The sequence below is a fragment of the Platichthys flesus genome, chromosome 16, assembly GCF_949316205.1.
Source record: "Platichthys flesus chromosome 16, fPlaFle2.1, whole genome shotgun sequence".
Classification (NCBI taxonomy): Eukaryota; Metazoa; Chordata; class Actinopteri; order Pleuronectiformes; family Pleuronectidae; genus Platichthys; species Platichthys flesus.
This window is the reverse complement of record NC_084960.1, coordinates 10,424,426-10,442,905: the sequence shown is the minus strand read 5'-3', so window position 1 is coordinate 10,442,905 and position 18,480 is coordinate 10,424,426. Positions and strand designations below refer to the sequence as shown.

General features: G+C 46.6%; 1 protein-coding gene across 1 annotated transcript; it reads right to left on the bottom strand.

Moving 5' to 3' along the window:
• Positions 1-867: 867 nt before the first annotated feature.
• ppap2d (phosphatidic acid phosphatase type 2D) lies at positions 868-17,601 on the bottom strand. The gene is made up of 6 exons (XM_062408712.1): positions 16,930-17,601; positions 4,870-5,027; positions 4,489-4,775; positions 4,301-4,358; positions 2,556-2,732; positions 868-2,366 (listed from the first exon to the last, which is right to left on the bottom strand). Exons 1-6 carry the CDS (start codon positions 17,135-17,137, stop codon positions 2,262-2,264), a joined length of 993 nt encoding a protein of 330 aa, XP_062264696.1. The 5' UTR covers positions 17,138-17,601; the 3' UTR covers positions 868-2,261.
• Positions 17,602-18,480: the final 879 nt, after the last annotated feature.

Here is an 18,480-nt window from a genome sequence, read left to right as displayed (position 1 = left end):
GCGGCAGACACGGATCGACAAGAACCTGTCACACCAGCACGGGCTTATACGTTGCTCAGGAATGAAAAATGTCTCCCTAGTTACAGTATTATGAAACAAAACAGGCCTGAACACCACGGCCATGTTCCATCCCACCCTGACGCCCCACGCCCACCACCCCCTCTCTCCCCAATCTACCGCCCCCGTCTGTTCTGCCGACTGCTCCACTACCACCTCCCCTTCATTACTGGACCACTCTTCCTGCTTGTTTGTCCCCCTTATACCTCAGCATTACGGGCACACCCATTACTGCAGCGCCCTCTCCCTCCCTCCCTCTCCCTCCCTCTCCCTCTTTTTCCCTCTCTCGTCTGATACAGGGCCGCTTTTTATATTCACCTCCCTTAGCCTGGAAGTAGATGGAGAAAAAGAAATGAAAAAGAAAATGCCTAAACCTGTATCTGTCGAAGCAACTCCATGGCAGCGACCCCCCCCCCCCCCCCCCCCCCCCCCCCCCACCCCCGAATCGGCACATCATGCTCCGTTGCACTTGAAAAGGACTGAGGGCAGGGACGGGGCAGAGTGAGGAAGGGTGCGAAGGGGAGAGGGGGATGCAAGGAATGAAAGAAACTAGCTTCCAAACACTACAGGACGTTAAGTCACTTATCATTGCAGTGTTTACATTTAGCTTTAGCAGAGATTTTGACTGTGTAACCACTTATGTCTCACTTTTCCATTCTGCTCCTGAGTAGCCAGAAACAACCAAGATTACATAAATACTGTGACACTGAGATCTAGTCAAATTTGTCTGGTCGGCATTAGACTGTGGCGCATGCACTTTCTTTTCTTTATTCTCTATAACAAAAATAACAGAGGAGGGAAGAGGTTAAAAACATTCAACTTTCATTTTATTGGTTTGGTTTTTTTGATTACAGTGGTTATTTCTGCCTTTCGGGCATTCACAGACAAAACAGACACATGACAATAACTGGGAACACGAAAAATATAGCTTTCTGATAATATCTGTGGCTCAGTCTAGTAGTTACAACAGATACAATAGTGAGTCTCCGTACCTGATCAACACAAATGTAAATACAATCACGTACATAAAACAGGTAAAAACGGTCCAGACTTGGAACTAATACTTTTAAAATTCTGTGTGGTTTATAAAATGACATACCTATTTACATTCAATTTGAATAATTATCATTTCAGGAAGAAAAGAAAAAACAAATATAGTGTATGAGTCTGACATTAATAAAAAATAAACACTGATTATTCAAACTTGTGATAAAATATATAATATGGATTATAATAAGAAGGTTCCATTATGTACGTTCAAGTGCTATTAATAAAGATGCACAGGAGGGCCCGTGGGGGCGGCTCTCCTGTCAGAGTGGCATAAATCAAGGTGCAGCTCAGAGTCCAGGGGCAAAAGCCAAAGGTTCAAATTCAGTCGAGCCTCCACCTCTGAGACACAGTCAAAGTGGTTAGTAGAGAGAAGTGGCAGCGAAGGGGAAGTGGAGTTAACTGATTCCTCCTCCTGCCACTGCCCTGGTTAACATCGTGACACAGAACAAATGCCGCTTTCTTACATACAGGTTATTGTTTAGCGATGCAGGTCGGTGTGATTAGAGCAGTGGCACATCGGGGCCACTGAAGGTAAAAACGGTTACGAGTTGAAGCCAGTGGTGTTTTTTGTCTAACATCCGAGGCGTGATGGTCTCAGTTCACAGCTGCTGGGTCGGGTTTCCCGAGTGGAGGCAGAGGGTCCAAAACAAAAGAGGAGGCAGGAGGTTTTATTTCCTCTTTCTCTCACCAAGTGACAAAAGAGTGAGCGGCTGTGCTTTGAAAGCTGAACCACGTTCACTGACGAGATGCCTCCATCACAGAAGAAAACAAGTTCAAACTAGGACTTATTATTATTATTATTAGCAGCTGTTGAAAAATAGACATTTTTATTACTTTTTGTTTTTATATATAAAAAATATGTCTAATATCACTATGCAGTTCTTTTCACTGGACGGCTTTGACTCACAGTCATATGTGCTTTTTGAATTTCATGTGTGTGTGTGTGAGCATGTTAGATTACTGTGTGAGTGTATGTTGTGTGTCAGTTTGCCCACAGGAGCATGCATGTGTAGATTATACTCTGTATCACTTTTATCTAAGAATAATTCCCTTTCTTAAAACATTTCTCTCTCTGGTCTCCGGCTGTTCGCCCGTGCTTGGCTGTCGTTCTGCCGTCCATGTCCTCTCGTCCTCTGGTTGCTGGAATGCGCCTGCTAACAGACAGTCTGCTGGCTGGACAGTGGACTCTCCAGGGACATGCTCGTGGGAGACAGGTCTGAACGGGCGCACGGCTTAAACATGGAGGAGATGTGGAAGGCCTGCGGGCACAGACGCAAAGCATGTCAGGAGATACGTGTATACACAGACCACACAGACTGTCAATCATCCCCTGTTTATAAACACCGTTAGTGTGAGGAAAATGAGGGGGGCGAGGGGGGGGGGGCTCTAATCCCGTGAAGGAAGAGATAACTGTGGATCTATTTAGCCACCGGTGATTTTCAACTTACCACCCAGTACGCGGTGAGGCCTCCCTGGATGAAGCCCGTGAGGACGTCGCTGGGGTGGTGGCGGTAGTCAGAGATGCGGGTCAGGCCGGTGTAGACAGCGATCATCACCAACAGGAACTGTATTAGCGGGCGCAACAGCCGGGCTCCTCGCCATGACAACCGTGCCTGTAGGTAGAACTGTAGAAAAGTACAAATATATTGTTATTAAATGGTTCCCGATTGCACACAAGTGAATATAAGCCTGTGGGTTCCCACCAACCTAAACTGATAATTATGTCTCATGATTCAAGTTCTCTTAACGCGAGCATCCACTCAGTCTGAAGCCCAGAGGGGGGGGAAAGACAAGAGTCCATTAACACTACATCTAAACCCCATTTCCTCCCTTTGTTCATCCTCATCTCCTGCATCAGTGCTACGCTGCAGAATGGATATTTGTGCCTGCGAAAAAAATGGGGGTCACAGGGCGAGCGTGAAGCAGAGCGCGGAGGCTTTATGAGGTGGGTGGAGGTTTGTCTGGACCCGTCGACCACTGGGGAGCACGTGGCCCACATTCCTGCGCCGGGTCCTTCTCCTCCTCTCTTATACCAGCTGGAAGCAGGTGTCACCGTTGCTGCCTTACACTCCAGCAGCTGGCCCCGGTCCGGGTGGCTTGTAGCTACAGGTTTGACACATTCTCTCCTGGTTGTCTGCTGAAGCACTAGCTAGCAGCAAGCTCGCAAAGCAGGCGGTGAGTTTGTGCCTGGTGCAGTGTTTGTGTGTGTGTGTGTGTGTGTGTGTGTGTGTGTGTGTGTGTGTGTTTAGTGCAATGTGAAGAGGTGAGAAAACAGGGGTTACAAACACTGAGGCGCTTGTTTTTCTCAAACCACTTCTTTCCCTCAGTTCTATGCCTTTTCATTCCTGCTATTAATCCCCCTCCACTCATCCTTGTATATCTCTTTCAGGTCGGAGGAGCTGCTTTTCCCTGTGACTTCAATGATGCACAAGTGAAAGTGGGAGAGGCGGTGATTTTCTTTTCCACAGCATCATCTTCATTTCGTTTATTCATTTTAGCCATAAACACTGCAATATTTAAGCCACCAAAGACTATAATTTGAGGGTTAATGACAGGGAATACCTGAGGAATACAAAATGGATAATTATGTGCTTTTGTCTCCCCACAATGCACCAATGACCACTGGGCAGCGTGAGCAAAAGAGAGATGTGAAGAGATGGGGGAGGCTGGTGGGGGAGAGGGGAGGGGGGGGCTACGCTGAAAGAAACCTGTCGATCTCTCAGCAGGCGTATTCAGCCCCCCACCCCCTCCTCTAAATGAGACCCACAACAAGGCCTCCTCTGTCTGCATGGTCTCTTCATCTATTCATGTTCCCCCTGTGGAAAACAGCCCCCTCCTCCTCCTCCTCCTCTTCCTTCTCCCTGTATCGGCAGCTCTTTGAGAACGGCTGCTCTCAAAGATCTCCTCCCTCACGATCGGGAAGTATGAATACATTTAGCGGCCCATGTCGAGGTGTGTTTGTGCATGTTTAATCATCTTATTAATAGTTGCACGCAGTGTTCCTGGTCTCTGGGGGAATGGTGTGACTACTAACTGAAGTGAAAGTGAGCGCTCTGCTGTCATATTCCCCCAACATTGTAAACACAGCACCAAATGCAGTAATTATACAACACTAGATGAGGTGAACACGAAGGTCACATTCCAATGTGTGTGTGTGTGTGTGTGTCTGTGTGTGTGTGTAGAGGTGACTTACTGCCAAATAGAGCATGGTGTACATTGCAAAGGAAGCATGGCCAGAAAAAAAAGACTTCCTGAAAGAGAAGATCAATACAAGACGCTGGAGGTTAAACATTTATTATTATCAGGTAACTTTATACTCCTCCCTTGCTAAACACACCAAATTATTTTGAGCAAATATTGTCATGCATGCACCCAACACACCTTGCCTCCTCCTCCAACTTATGGTTAGGTTGCCTGCAGGTGACCTCGGGCACATAACTGCCCGGAGTGCAGTTGATGGACGCATAGGTGATGTTGCACACCGACAGGAAGTTGGGCCGCAGGCGTCCCACGCTCAGTTTGGCCATGTTGGTGAGAGACTGGCCCACACAGCAACCAAACAGGAAGCTCCCCAGTTCCTTGTACAGGCACGACACATAGCGGTTTCGGACAAACGCACGCGAGTGCACACCTCGGAAACGGACCCGGTAGCACTCGCCCAGTGCAATCTGAGAATAGAGATGAGACGTTTAAATCCTAAAAACAAAGACATTACACCATATTAAAATAATGATATGTACTCTACAGGTATCATCGTCTTACCGTTAAGCCAGTGATGATTATACCGCCAGCGATGAGCAGGGTGTCAGGGATGGCCTCTTTCTTTTCGTAGGGATAGGTGATGCTGGAGTCTCCGCAGAAAAAGCCACGTCTGTACGGAGTCACGGCCTTCAACTCGCATGCAAAGAATGGGATGGAGGCTGATGAGATGTGGGAGATAAAGGGAGGGGGGGGGGGGTGCAGACAAAAAACAAAAGATGGCCTGATGAGTGAATGAGCATGGGGTCTATGCAACAAGGATCACAGAGACGGCAAGATACATAGATGGCTGGTGCACCACTGACTAACATAAAGGTGGCCTTCTCCTGTCTCCTGGGAGCATGGCATGAGATCCGACCCGACTCTCAGATCAAGCATTCCACACATAGCTGCTTCGACCAGAAGAGCGGAGGAGAGGGAGAGATGACGGACGTAAAAGACCGATGAGACAGGGATGGGAACGACAGAGGAGGATTAGGATGAGAAAGAACGAAGGCGATATTAGAGAGCGTGTAACACAGAGAATGTCAAAGTGCTGAAAGTAGATGATAAACCCAGTGAAGGAAGGGCGAGGTATTGTTTAACAATGACGCCTTGTTCCACTGAAATGTGCTGAAATTTCATTTGAGTCCGCCCGATTTTACATTAACAGCTGTTCCATATATACGAGTTCACTATATGTTTCTTCTAATCTGTATCAGGAGGAAGAGGTCAAGGTTTGGCCGACTTACACAACTTCACGCCTGACAGTGAAGGTTCAACGGGGGGAAATCTGTTCAACAACTTTAACATTGGCAAAGTGAGAGTTGGCGACTGGCGACAAACGAAAGCTGAGCAGCTCTGCTTTCGTTCTCGCTTGTGTTCTGACGGCCAACAGCCCTGTACAGGCCGGCCCAGCCTGCTCCATTTCTCTGTAGCCTTATCCCATGTCCCCTTGTCACCCCATGGAATGCAGTGGAACATGGGACTAATCATTAACCTCTGCGCCTCTCCCAGTCATCCCAGGCCTGCTGGTTGGCTGGAACGCACCCAGGCCAAAACAGTGCTCCTGCCAGGAAATCTCTCAGCCTACGTGACCGAGTAGGATACATACACAAAATCAGGCCAAGGGGAACAAACAATGCCACACAAGACAAGGATACCTGACCGAGGTAAATGTGTCCACGTCTTCCAGTTACTGCATGTGCTAGCACAACCATTAAAGTGGAGTGCTTGCACTGAACCAGGCTATAACTTATTGTGTATTAGTGAAGTCTGTGGTCGGAGTCATGCTGCCCTGACAGAAAGACAAAACCCAGCTCCAACCCAGCCCACTTCCATTTATTTTCAACTGGGCCTGAGTTGAGGAAGCGAGAGAGGGAAACACGTTGCAGGCGGATAGCCGAGGCTGTGACGGTTACAGAGAGATAGGAAACACCCCTCATCTGACCCACATCTCTCTGCAATCTAAAGGCGTCTCCTCACATATACACACACACACACACACACCTCCATCAGATCCATCTCAGTCACACACTGATACATCTAGTAACAGAGGTCACCCACTGATCTGTGTTGGTTCGAGGAATTCCTGCCTTTATAACAGACTGGTTAATACTATGACTTTATTACATGAATACATCTTCTAATTCAATCCAGCGAATAACAATGCTATTTATTCTGTGGTCAAATCTTGGCCTGAATATTCTACCGTTGGATACTGTGGACAACCATAGTGGCCGTCTACTGAACCACATTGTAATGAAAGGTGTTAGAAACATTAGGTCTCCTTTGGAAATATTGTTGTTCAACCTAAGCCATTAATACTTTGTTAAAGTTCTTTATTTCACAATTTAGAAGTCCATTCCTGCCACCTGCAGAAATTGCAGACACATTTCTTAATCTCTTAATCGTAATCTCTTTATCTGGGTGCGTCATACCTAGGTGGGGAAATGCTGGGATATGACCACGTTCATCTCTGGTTCAAAAGGAGTGCGTGTGGATTTAGTTTTATTTGGTTTATATGCAATACACTCCACATTTCTATAACCTTCAATTTATATTTAATAAGGGTATATTGACCATTGAAACCCAAAACTTATTTTCAATGTCTTTACATAAAAAAAAATAGACTGTAACATATATAATAACAGGCCAGTGGCCTAAGCCATTTTTACACCCTGAATTATTTCTGTAATTTGGTTTTACAATATCATATTTCAGGTTGTTTTTTGGTTTCCAAATATGTTGCAATGTAAAAGTACAGAATTTGACTTTTTTTTTTCCATTAGATTAACTCAGACTTCCTTCTTGTCCTCATCAGATTTGACAAAACTGCCATTCCGCTCTTAATAATCAATATTTGGCTGATGGAGACATAATGGACAGTTTCTCCCCGAGGGCTTAAAATCTCTGGCTTACAGTAGGGATCATTTTCAATACATACAGAGCTCTAATGGAAACCATGAGGCGCTGAGCCAGTTAGCAGCATATTTTATTACCTCAGGCCTGCCAATACTGATGGTTTTGGATGAAGTTCCTGAACGTACTTGGCACAAATGTCCATGAGCAAAAGGTCACTCCAGTGTGGCAATGTAGTTTGTAACGTTTCTCATTAAAATACATCAACCATTTTTTATCAGTGTATTGCCCGAGTGAGTCATAATTCTCAGTGTTGCACAATCAAATAAATACAAAGTGTGGGTACTAAAACCACACGGGGTGGCCATATGCTGATCGTTATAGAGCATCTCCACAATCCTATACAAATTACTAGCCAATACGTCACAGGGGCCGGCAGCGCTTTACAACGACAACATCAGTACAACAGTTTTCACAACAACACACAAAAACACTTCAGAGACCCACACATCATCTGTCACGCAGCTGTGAGCCAACCTCTGCACCTGGCCAAGACGTGCTCGAGAAGAGAGCCAGGCGAGGAGGGCCTGCGAGGGGACCGAAAAGGAGGAGGAGGAGGAGTGGGTTGGCTCCCACAGCAAGGCCCCGAATGTGCTGCTCGCTGGGCCTGACACTCAAAGCAGGAATGCTTTCAAATAGTCAAAAGCGACAGAGAGAAAAGGAGGGGGGATAAAGAGAAGGAGGGAGCAGAGGAGGAGGAATAAGAGCGGAGGGGATATGTGCCTCACTCTGAGAAACTTTTCTGGTTCTAATTTACACATCTATGACCACAGCCCAGAATGAGCTCACTGCGAGAGGAGAATAACAACAACTGAAGCAAGAAGAAAAAAAGAAAAACTCTGGAGAAAGGGATTAAAGGCAACGTAAAGCAAAGAGGGCAGATGGTGCATGCAGATGGACATGCTGTATGGTCATGTTGCTGAACATCTGCCGATCAATACGAAAACTAATAACTAGGCTAAGATTTATGGCCAAGGGGCTAGAAAATTGACAAATAGGGGTGAGAGGCACTAATACTGGGGTGAGAGCAAACTGCAAAGATGGAGCCAAGAGAGATGCTTCAAGGGTTTCTCTACAGAGAACAGCAGACGGAGGCGATTAGCGGTGGTTCTGGAATGTGAGGGTCAGAGATCTGGGCTCTGCTGGGACCCGCTCTGTAAACACTACCCCGCCTCGACCAGCAGAATACCCCCAAATGCACATACAGGCTCAAGCCGCTCACATGCACATAAAAACCACACATGGATGCAAACAAACCCAACCCGCAGACCAACAGACAACTAAACAGACCGCGAAAAACCAATTAGCACCCACGAAAAAGAAAAAAACGAACAACTAACCAACCAAATGAACCATGCTAGAGCCAGAAAACCATATGAACTCAACCAATGCCAAACTCGACTGAACTCCCATGGATGTGGCATCCTGATAGATTGGCACCGCATGACACATAGCCTAAAGCTAAATCTAATTCACCGTGGTGGCAATATGTGTCAACACACCCGATAATATTTGCCTGTAGGAATGGAAGCGAAGGACAGACAATTAGCGACCTGTCGACACAGATCTGTGTGGCCAGTAGCTTCCACTGGGCCGAGCCGTGGCCACAGCCCAGCTTTCTACAGCACCCTTCAGGGGTGGTCCACCCTCCGCTGGGCCCCTCGGCATCTTGCATGTTTCCCAACCAGCTTTTAAGCAGCTTGTTTACTTTTAAGTCACCCTTGCTAAAAACAATCATAAAGCCAGTGAACTGAATTTCTGAGTGTCGTAAGTTGAATCTGTGCAAGCACGATAATCCCAAGGTTACAGCATTGCAAGAAACAATGTGACGGCCCGGCGAACACAAACAGCGGTCCGCTGTCGGGCTGGATCGTCCTCGGGCAATTATTTGTGCAATAATTAACTATTTAACTGCACAGAGCTGTCGTCGTAAGCCGGGCCATGACCCGTCCTTTTATCTCATCAGTATTCAGTCTGAGTCAGGTGCTGTAAAGAGGAAGCCAATTCTTTTATGTCTCAGCTGGTATAAAAAAAGTCTTTGCTCAAGGAGGGAGTCCGGGAAGAGACTTTGCACCATCACACACACACACACACACACACACACACACACACACACTCACTCACACACACACACACACACACACACACACACACACACACACACACACACACACACACACACATACACACACACACACACACACACACACACACACACACACACACACACACACACACACTCACACTCACTCACTCACTCACTCACTCACACACAGACACACAAACACACACACACACCACTGTAAGGTGGGTAGCACTTAAACATGAGATGAAGTCGTTGGCACCAAAGCTGTGATTATGATTGGCAACCACAGCCTGCAACAAATTAAACCAGTGTGTCCTTGAAGGTTGTGTAATGGAAATGTACCTATTGTCATGTATGTTTTCACTCATATGAGAAACCACCATGATCTGACACTTGACCTTATCTGCTGGGAAAGAAGCTTCAAATGCTGAGAATGGCCTTGCACAGTGGAACTGGGAGGAAAAGTTAATCAACCATTCCAGTTTGATTTGACTCAGAGTTCTCTTTTTTTTTTTTTATAGTGTGTGTCTGTGTGTGTGTTTCCTTATTATAAAAAACTCTGTCTTTCTTCTCTGACACCTGCTGAAGGATTGACCCTTTTGCAAAGGCTTGAATAAAACTCACTAAAGGCAGCTGGGTCTCAACCAACTTCATTGGTGGTTCATGTCACTTCCTTGGGGGCCCAATCCAGGTAGTGGAGAGGTGGGATAAGGGTGAGTGGCCGCCCCCTGCACTGGCACACACACACGCACCTCTTTTAATTTCCAGCCTTTGCTCTGAGAGGCTGATCTGTTTGGTCTGCCCTGATGGCATCACAAAGAGAGTAATCAGAGAAGAACAAAGAGGGGCCGAGGAACCAGAGCAGCTCTGGATCGTTGTTCACCATCTGCCATCATGAGCATCTGCTGCAGCTGGACTCCACACAGCCTATTTAAGTAGACAACTACAGCTTCACATAACATGCGATATTACCCGCTCACCCCCACCCTCCTCGGCTAATACGAGATTCTATTGACTCACAAGTTTGTTCTATTTTGAATGGGTCGTTACGGCACTCGGTGCATGTATCCAGGCCAGAGCGAAAGTAGAAATGGAAATATGAATCTAAGCTTTTGATGAGCGAAATCCACAAACTCACACAGAACAAATGAAAACTCTGGGTCTGAACTAAAATATGATGTTTTTTGGGAGCAGGGCGGTCGAAGCTGCCTTCATGTTGCTTCACCTTCCACAATCGCCCCAGGAATGGTCTCGCTCGACCCTTCCACTGTTACTGTTGCCGCTGGCCAGTGGAGACATGTCTCCCACAGCTGCTCCTGTTCTCTCCACACTTCACTGACCTGTTTCCTGGAGCCCGGCTCAGGAGTTCAGGGCATGAGTGGGGAGGTCTGAAATGGGCTGTCTGTGTGCCTGTCTGATTCAGCAGGAACATAAAAGGCCCGCCACTGTGGTATGTACCTTGAAAACTTTAAAGGAGCGTTCTGGTGGTTTCTGCGGTGGGAAGGTACGAGGGTGCGCCCGGCGAGCGGAGGGTGAACAGTCTGCAACGGGAGAACGACTCAGAGCTGCGGTTCAGACTGCAGGGGAGGTGTTTGGCATCGAGCGGCCTGATTGTGGTAGACCTGTATGGAAACAGTCGAGGGCTGCAGGGAAGTTTCTGTCAGTGTGTTTTGTTTTGGGTGAAGAACATGTTTGCAGAAGAAGAGTTGGAGCAACTTCAGAGAGAAAACTGTGGGGATAAAGGAAGGAAAAACTCGAGCAGGTGTGATGTGACACAATGATAAATGTTGCCAATGATGTGTAGCCACGCCATGGCGCCATGGGGGTGCTGTGTAAGTCTCCGACAATGGGGGGACAGACAGAGGAGGACGAGTCATTAATTCTGACAGATGCAGAGGCGGGGCTACAGGCTGTACTCACACTCAGGTAGATGCTCTGATGGTAAACCTCTCCAGACCCATTGGAGCTAATGAGCACTGAGGATGAGAGTGCTACTCCCATCTTGATTCAGTCATTAGAACTAATACCTATGGACCGTCGTGGGCACTTATGGAACCATCTTCGAGGAGACGATTGCAGCTGTCTCATTAAAAGTTAATCCGAAGCTATTTGGTGTCTAAACCTTTTCCGATCCGTCTCCCGAGTTCTGCTTCTCCTGAGGACATAAACAGACAGCCGTAGATAAGATCCCTTAGGCGCCCGTGGGTCTGAACTCTGACCCCTACTGTAAAACCCTCAACCCCTTCTCTCTTTCCACACCTCACTCGTCTCTCCCTCCCCGGTGCTGTTCACTCACTCAGGCTCTCACTTGCCCCTCAGCCCGCAGGCAAATGAGACATCTCTGAGGCCTGAGTCGGCTCTGTTGTGCTAATGGCCTGGGGAAGTTGTAATCGACAGCACAGTACGGTGACTGCAGTAGTGTATACTGCCTGTGGAATGGTGCAGCTAATGGATTCACGAACCACTGCAGTGCTTTGGAAAGGGAAGGAGATGCATTAACGCACTAACGAAAGAAAGAAAGTGAAATCCCTTCCTCCGCTAGCTAATGATTTGACTGATTCATTTTTAATGGCTCTCCACCTGTCAGTTGCCGAGTGAGGCTAATGTGTTTGATAACTTTGCAGAGGGTTTGATTCTGGCCTAAAATGCGAAGCAACACACAACCGGCAAATTTGTCAACAAACAGCACACACATGTCAGCCGTAGTGGGGCGTCTGCGTTTGCAGTCACGATGTCACAAACACACACAAACACCCACACCCACACTTTTCCTCATTTGCACGCACGCATGCTCACACACGCAAATAGATGCACATGCACAGGAGAACAATTTAATATTCCTGGCCTGGTACACACGAACATGCTGCGGCGTGTTGGCCGCTTGCTGTCTCACTCACTTGGCGGCTTTCTCTGCCAAAAAGAAAACAGAACCAGGAATCCTCGAACATAAACCCGCAACCTGCCCCTAACACACACACACACACACACACAGACATAAAACCCACATTCACACACCTCTCTGCATTGCTGGAACACCTTCAGACCCAAAATAGAGACTGTCTGACGAAAAGAAGAGAAAATGATGAGCTGACAAAAGGAGAGATAAGCTGGAAAGACGGAGCCCTCTTAGAATTCAGATCACTGGGGTAGATACCTATCGTCTCGTCCTGGCATGCTGCTTCTCGTCTCCAACAAAAAACACACTCACACAGCAGCGATCGACTGATTCCAGGTTTTGTCTCTAAAGTATCCAAAAAGGAGTTTTACTCTTGAATCAATCACTTTCCCCCAACTCGGCCTAACAATGTATGCATCTCAAGTATGAATCTATTTCAGAGTTAACCCCCTGGAGGGAGGTCAAACCAAATGGCAATTGGTCTGTTTTCCAAAGCCGTATAAGCTGATGGTTGTTGCCACTTCCAGTCATTTCCCAATTACTCTTCAGAGAAGCAATAAACTGTCTTTATTGGGGTGATGACAGAGTTGGGACCACCTGTGCAGGAGGGAAACAGCCGTGCCGGCTGGGAGGCCTGTCCCTGCACGCTGGGTAGAAATGACAAACACCTGAAACCTTCTGACCCCTAGTTCTGCAGGACGCTAGATCTAAGATGCGGCCACAAGGCAGAAATGCTGTTGTCTCTCTCCTGGTCATATCTCCACACCAGGAATGTATGCACAGACACTTTAACACACAAACACTTGAACATATTCAGGCATTTGCATTTTGCCACTTACACAGAGCTTACTGACACTGAGCTGAACCAGAACAATCCATCACCGTGAAGCATCCATCATGTGCATGTCAGAACAGACCCACAAACAACCCTGCCTCAAAACCGAAACAATGTTAGACGAGCCAGGTGTTGAGTGACAGCGAGATCAGGTAACCTCAGTCAAAGCCTCGGCTGATGTCCTTAATTTCCCAGCCTTCCACAGACAGATTTGGGTCCATTCATAACTCCACATAACACTAAATTGATGTCACCACGTAAACAGGGAGACACAAGGAAAGAGTGTGGAAACCTCACAACACAAGAATCCGTCTTGTGCTGATGGCATAATGAGGACAGATGCTTCAGGGTAAAATTCCACAGTTTCACTTGTGAATGAGCCCCTTTACAGAATGAGTAATGTCGGCAGGTCAACCGTCTGAGAGAAGCCGATGACGGCGTCCTTAAAGGAAAATTGCGTTAGTCAGAGATAAGAGGATTGAGTAAAATGAAGGGCCCAATTCATTTCCAATAAGTGATGGCATTGAGTGCCAAGTGCCCACAGATGAGTCAAGGTCTGGTCTCTGCTGATAATTGACACCATGGTTCAAGTCTATGCAAGATACAGACAGACCGCTGTGAGTCTGAAAGTAACCAGAACGCTAATGAACTCAACCAGTGTGACAATACGTCACATTGTATGTTTTCCTCCGATGTTGTGCTCTCATTCCAGTACTGTTGAGCCATTTGAACAATTCACCCCATGAGTTGTTTATTAGGTAATGTTGATGTGTGCCTTTTACAAAACTGTAAATCATCATTTTCTGTTTTTGCTGGAGAGAAGCTCAACTAAATAGGTCAGCAGAAAAAAAAACGGAGCACTCCAATTTTCATGTTGGAGGCTTCATGTGAAACTTGTGCTTTGCTTTGCTTGCGTTGTGCAACACAGATGTTGAGAAAAGTTCAACTTGTCAAGCAGCAGCACAGGCACCAGCCAATCACAATGTGTTTAAACAAATACTTGAGTGCAGATGCTATAGTCGATCGAATCACGTTGTGAAAAACACAGTTCTTGTGTGACATGAAACGTCGGAATGAGTCGGGAGAAAGAAGGCAGAGGACATTTGTGATCCTGGTTTGTTTTCATCTGGTTGTGAGTTTATTTCCCTTTAGCATTGCACGGACGATGCATGGTGTATTACCACAAAAGCCTGAAACTCTGGTAGCTTTTTCTCCTTGTGACGTTCACACCGAAACCTGGCACCTTTGTCAAGTCCTCCAGCTCAGTAAGACATTAGAGAAAGATGGTCTGTAGTTTGAACAAATAGCCAAGAGTGGACAGAGATTAATGAAACTGGCATACTAAGATCGGTAACTTGTGAATCTTGGCCAGGGGCGCAGACTTCTGGCATCTTTGCAAGTCGTTTGACTTTGCCTGCACGGTTGTGATGCTGTCGCCATGACAAAATCCATCCACAGACAGACACCTGCCAAACGTCTCTAAACCGCCTCCCGCTCTCGGCACATTGATTTCTCCATGACCACACTGTGCCGTGATAACAAACACACAACCACAGACTGACGAGGTGAAAACGATATCAGATGCACTGTCGTGGCTGCTAAAGGTGGAAGGTCAGGACCCGCAATCTAGTGGGAAAATCAACTGGCCTGTCCATTTTGTGTGTTAGGAGGAGGACTGAGTGAGGCCATTTCCTCCACTGCACTGACTGATGTTGGATCACTGGCCACTTCCTGAACACACAACAAAGCTGCTGAGACATTAGCAGGGCGAACGGCTAATAGCATACCTGCAGGGGTGAAGAAACGGCCGTGATGCGAATGCCTCACGCTGCTATTATGTATGCCCGTCTACTTCCTGCACTCTAACTGCCAACGAGGCTGGGACCTGTCGATCTGCCTTGACGGGTTCCGCCTCTCTCTCGTGCAAACCCGGACCAAAGAACCAATCGGTCACAAAGCACGAGTGGCTCCCTTCCCTATCGCAGTCATGTGATGACACGCTTCGGAGTCTCTCACTATCTCCACAACAGGTGCCAAAGTATTATTGAGGGTGATTCCCCTTCAGAATAAAAAGGAGAAGAAAGTCCTCGGATCATTCTGAGGTGCTGGCTCTTCATGGGAACGTTCCCATGTCCTCAGCCTTTCATGCACAATATTTCAATTCTCAACCTGATTTCTTTTTTCTCCCTTAATAACTGTAGACACCTGATTATTTCATGATTGAAATCACATATGCAGCATACGACATAGAATATTCTCCCACTGTATGATGCATTATCGCGGTATAAACCCCAGAAACACCACAATAAGTTACACTCAAACTCTCAGCACTGCCTCAGGTTGGGCCTGCTGTGAGAGGAGAGGAAGCCCTTTGACAGTAATCCTTTTCAGATACTTATTAACACGTTGATGGCACACTTATCTAACTCTCACTTCAATATTATGAAGGAATTTTTTTTTACTGTTAGATCTTGGTATACATTCATGTAACTGAAGGATTGTTTGTATGCATGTGTCCTCCTGCAGCACAGTAGAGCTGCAAAGATTAGTAGCTGACTTTAAACATTTGCACGCCTTTCCATTATGCAAAAATTGGGTTTGTCTAATCAATGTTGTAAATACTGTTATTTTCTTGCTGTGTTCAGTCACACGCAACATCGATGTCACTTCTGTCCGTCCTGGGAGAGGGATCCCTCACATGTGGCTCTCTATGAGGCTTCTATGGTTTTCTCTCCCTGTTATTGTTTTTTTTTTTGGTAGTTTTTCCTTACTCTTGTTGAGGGTTATGAACAGATGATGTCGCACCTTGTTAAGCCCCACAAGACAAATTCAGATTTGTGAATATGGGTTATACAAATGAGATTGTAGCGATTGATTATTAGTTTTCAAAGAAAAAATTGTAAGAGGTTTTCAAGGCCATTTACAACTGAGGCTTTTATACAGGTGATTAATCGATTAAATAGGAAGACAATCAAATTAAACGTAACCCTAAACTAATGGACAATGGTAATTATAATTGTTTGCTGTTTCACAAATGGATTAGAGAACAATTTCCGATTGCATATAACCCGAGAGGTGTTATGACTGTGTATGCAGGAGGATTTTGCACAGTAATGTGGAAATGTTGTAGAAAGTTTGAATTCCTTAAATCTGATTTAGCGTATGTACTAATATAGAGACTCATTTGGACCACTCCTTGCTCATGGTGATGTCACTGTCCCCTGAGTTGTTGTGCACATGTTGTTGCGGCATGTTTTTTTTGTTTTTTTCGGATTCTCCCTGTGAGAAATGTTGGGTCAGTGAAGCATGTGACTTCAGTTGTGACCCCGCGGTGGGAAAAAAATGAGGCTGAAGAACTGAGGGGATTCTCGGGGTCGAGAACACGAGCGCGCACGCGAGGGCCTTAAATTTAAATCAGAATTCCCACGTTCTTCTCCCGGGAACTCTGGCGGGGGTTGCCATGGGAACAGATGAATTCCCGGGACAACTCCGCTCCTGCCAACTGAGCGCGCAGCCCCCCCCCCCCTTCTCTCCACCTCCATCTGTTCTTCCCTCTATCACGTGCAAAAGGAGCAGAAACTTTCCCTGCCTCTCTGAACACTTTCCCTTTGACTTCTGGAAAAGCGCTTTGCAGCTTCGTTAACTTCGATCTGTTCCCAGCGTCGCGTGACCTCTGAGTAAAAGTTTAAGTGATTTGCAAAGCTGGCGTTGACATGTGTGGGATGAAGAACAGAAGCAAACTGGGGGGGTCGGGTCCTTTAAAACCAGTGACGGTCAGATTGGAGTCGTGGTCATTTAATAGCAGTGATCCTGCAACAACACACCATGGAATGCACTTGTTCTTACCGACAAGGAGACATATTAAATCCAGCCAGACCAGCATCTTCCTCTTGGTGCAAAACGAGCTCTCCTCTTCGGCCGGAGCGAGGAAATGTTTCCCGGCTCCGTTCTCCATCCCCTCCCCGGCCCCTCCGCTGTCCGCCAGCCGCAGCTGCAGCTCCGCGTCCCGGGGCAGCGTGGTGCCGTGGGTGCCGGCGGAGTTGCACTTCTGCATTGGTCCTCACGGCCGAACGAGAAGCTGGCAACTCGTTTAAACAAACAAAAAAAATGGAAAGTTAGTCCGTTGTTGTTCGTCGCGTTTGTCGTGGAAGACTTCTTAACAGTTTTCAGTTTTCCGTCCGTCCCCGGTGCGACTGCCCCATGTCAGCGCGGGTTTGACAGCGGCGGACCCCGGTCACCCAACACAGCCCACCCGCTTAGTGGAGGAGCCCCCGCTTCACGTCGCTGGAGCTAGGTGAGAACAAGACGCAACGGAAACATCCCAGTGAACTTCAGCTGAGGTCAAGCCGACGACACACTCGTGAGTGGGAGCCTGTTGAAGTTCAATCCGCTTTCAAATGTCCCAACCAAGTCAAATATCCCAAGCGTTCACATTAGTGTCAAGGAAACGGGAGCGAACAACCAAAACCGGTTCAAACCTTTCAAAATAAAAGCCCCTCTCGCAACGCTACACGGTGGAGACGGGGGTTTAAGTTGAAAATCTGTGGGATTTCCGGTCTTATTCAGTTTGACTTCACCGGTCTTATTCAGGTTGACGTATTCAGTCAGTTGAGAAAAACTCCCTGGGAAATCAAGAATTGAAAACAACAACAGCAAAAAAATCCAAATGAAACGATGGGACTGGCGTTGTTGGATCCACCTGATCCCAGAGAGTTTCCTGTCCCACACATGCGAGGACACCTCCCACACGCACACATCCTGCACCACCCTCCACACACTTTAGTTTGCGTTGACTCTACAGGAAAGAAAACAGCTGCATAAAAGAAACATCTGCAAATAATAATGACAAACCCTCACAATGTCGACTTCGTAAAAGTTTCATTAATAAGACTGCAGTACTTCCCCATGAGTGCCTATTATCATTTATTATCATTTATTATTCCATTAAAATCATAATTGAGCCATCTTGTGCACTGATATCTGCCACATAGCCCAGCAAATTGGTTTTTCCACATATCGACTCCTGCTGTTTGAATGTCTGCCAGAGCACTACAGACCGCAGGGACCAAACTGAACACACTCTATTTCCCTCAGGAAACGTGTGATAAGTTTGTGAAATGTTGTGAAATACATGTTGTTGTTGTTGTTATTGTTGTTGTTGCTGTTGTTGTTTTCTTTAAATCAATCAGTTGGCTTAATGCAGGTCGGTTGGTTTCTCATTGATTAGCTCACTGTGTGTTAGACTGGAGGTTTCCTGCCCCCTGGTGTAGAGACAGATGCACAGCTGCCTCAGTATGAAGCAAATATTTCACAGCTGCCTGCTGTTGTTTCCTGCACATTAATGAATGAAAACAAGTATTTACATTTTTGGTTTATTGATTAATTGTAAGATCCTTA

Bases quoted from the DNA above. Each gene is read 5' to 3' on its own strand.
- ppap2d (XM_062408712.1), bottom strand. From the start codon at position 17,137: ATGCAGAAGTGCAACTCCGCCGGCACCCACGGCACCACGCTGCCCCGG. The intron at 4,776-4,869 runs GTAAGACGATGA...CTCTATTCTCAG, and splicing joins TAATCATCACTGGCTTAACG to ATTGCACTGGGCGAGTGCTA. The intron at 4,359-4,488 runs GTGTGTTGGGTG...CTTCTCTTTCAG, and splicing joins AAGTTGGAGGAGGAGGCAAG to GAAGTCTTTTTTTTCTGGCC.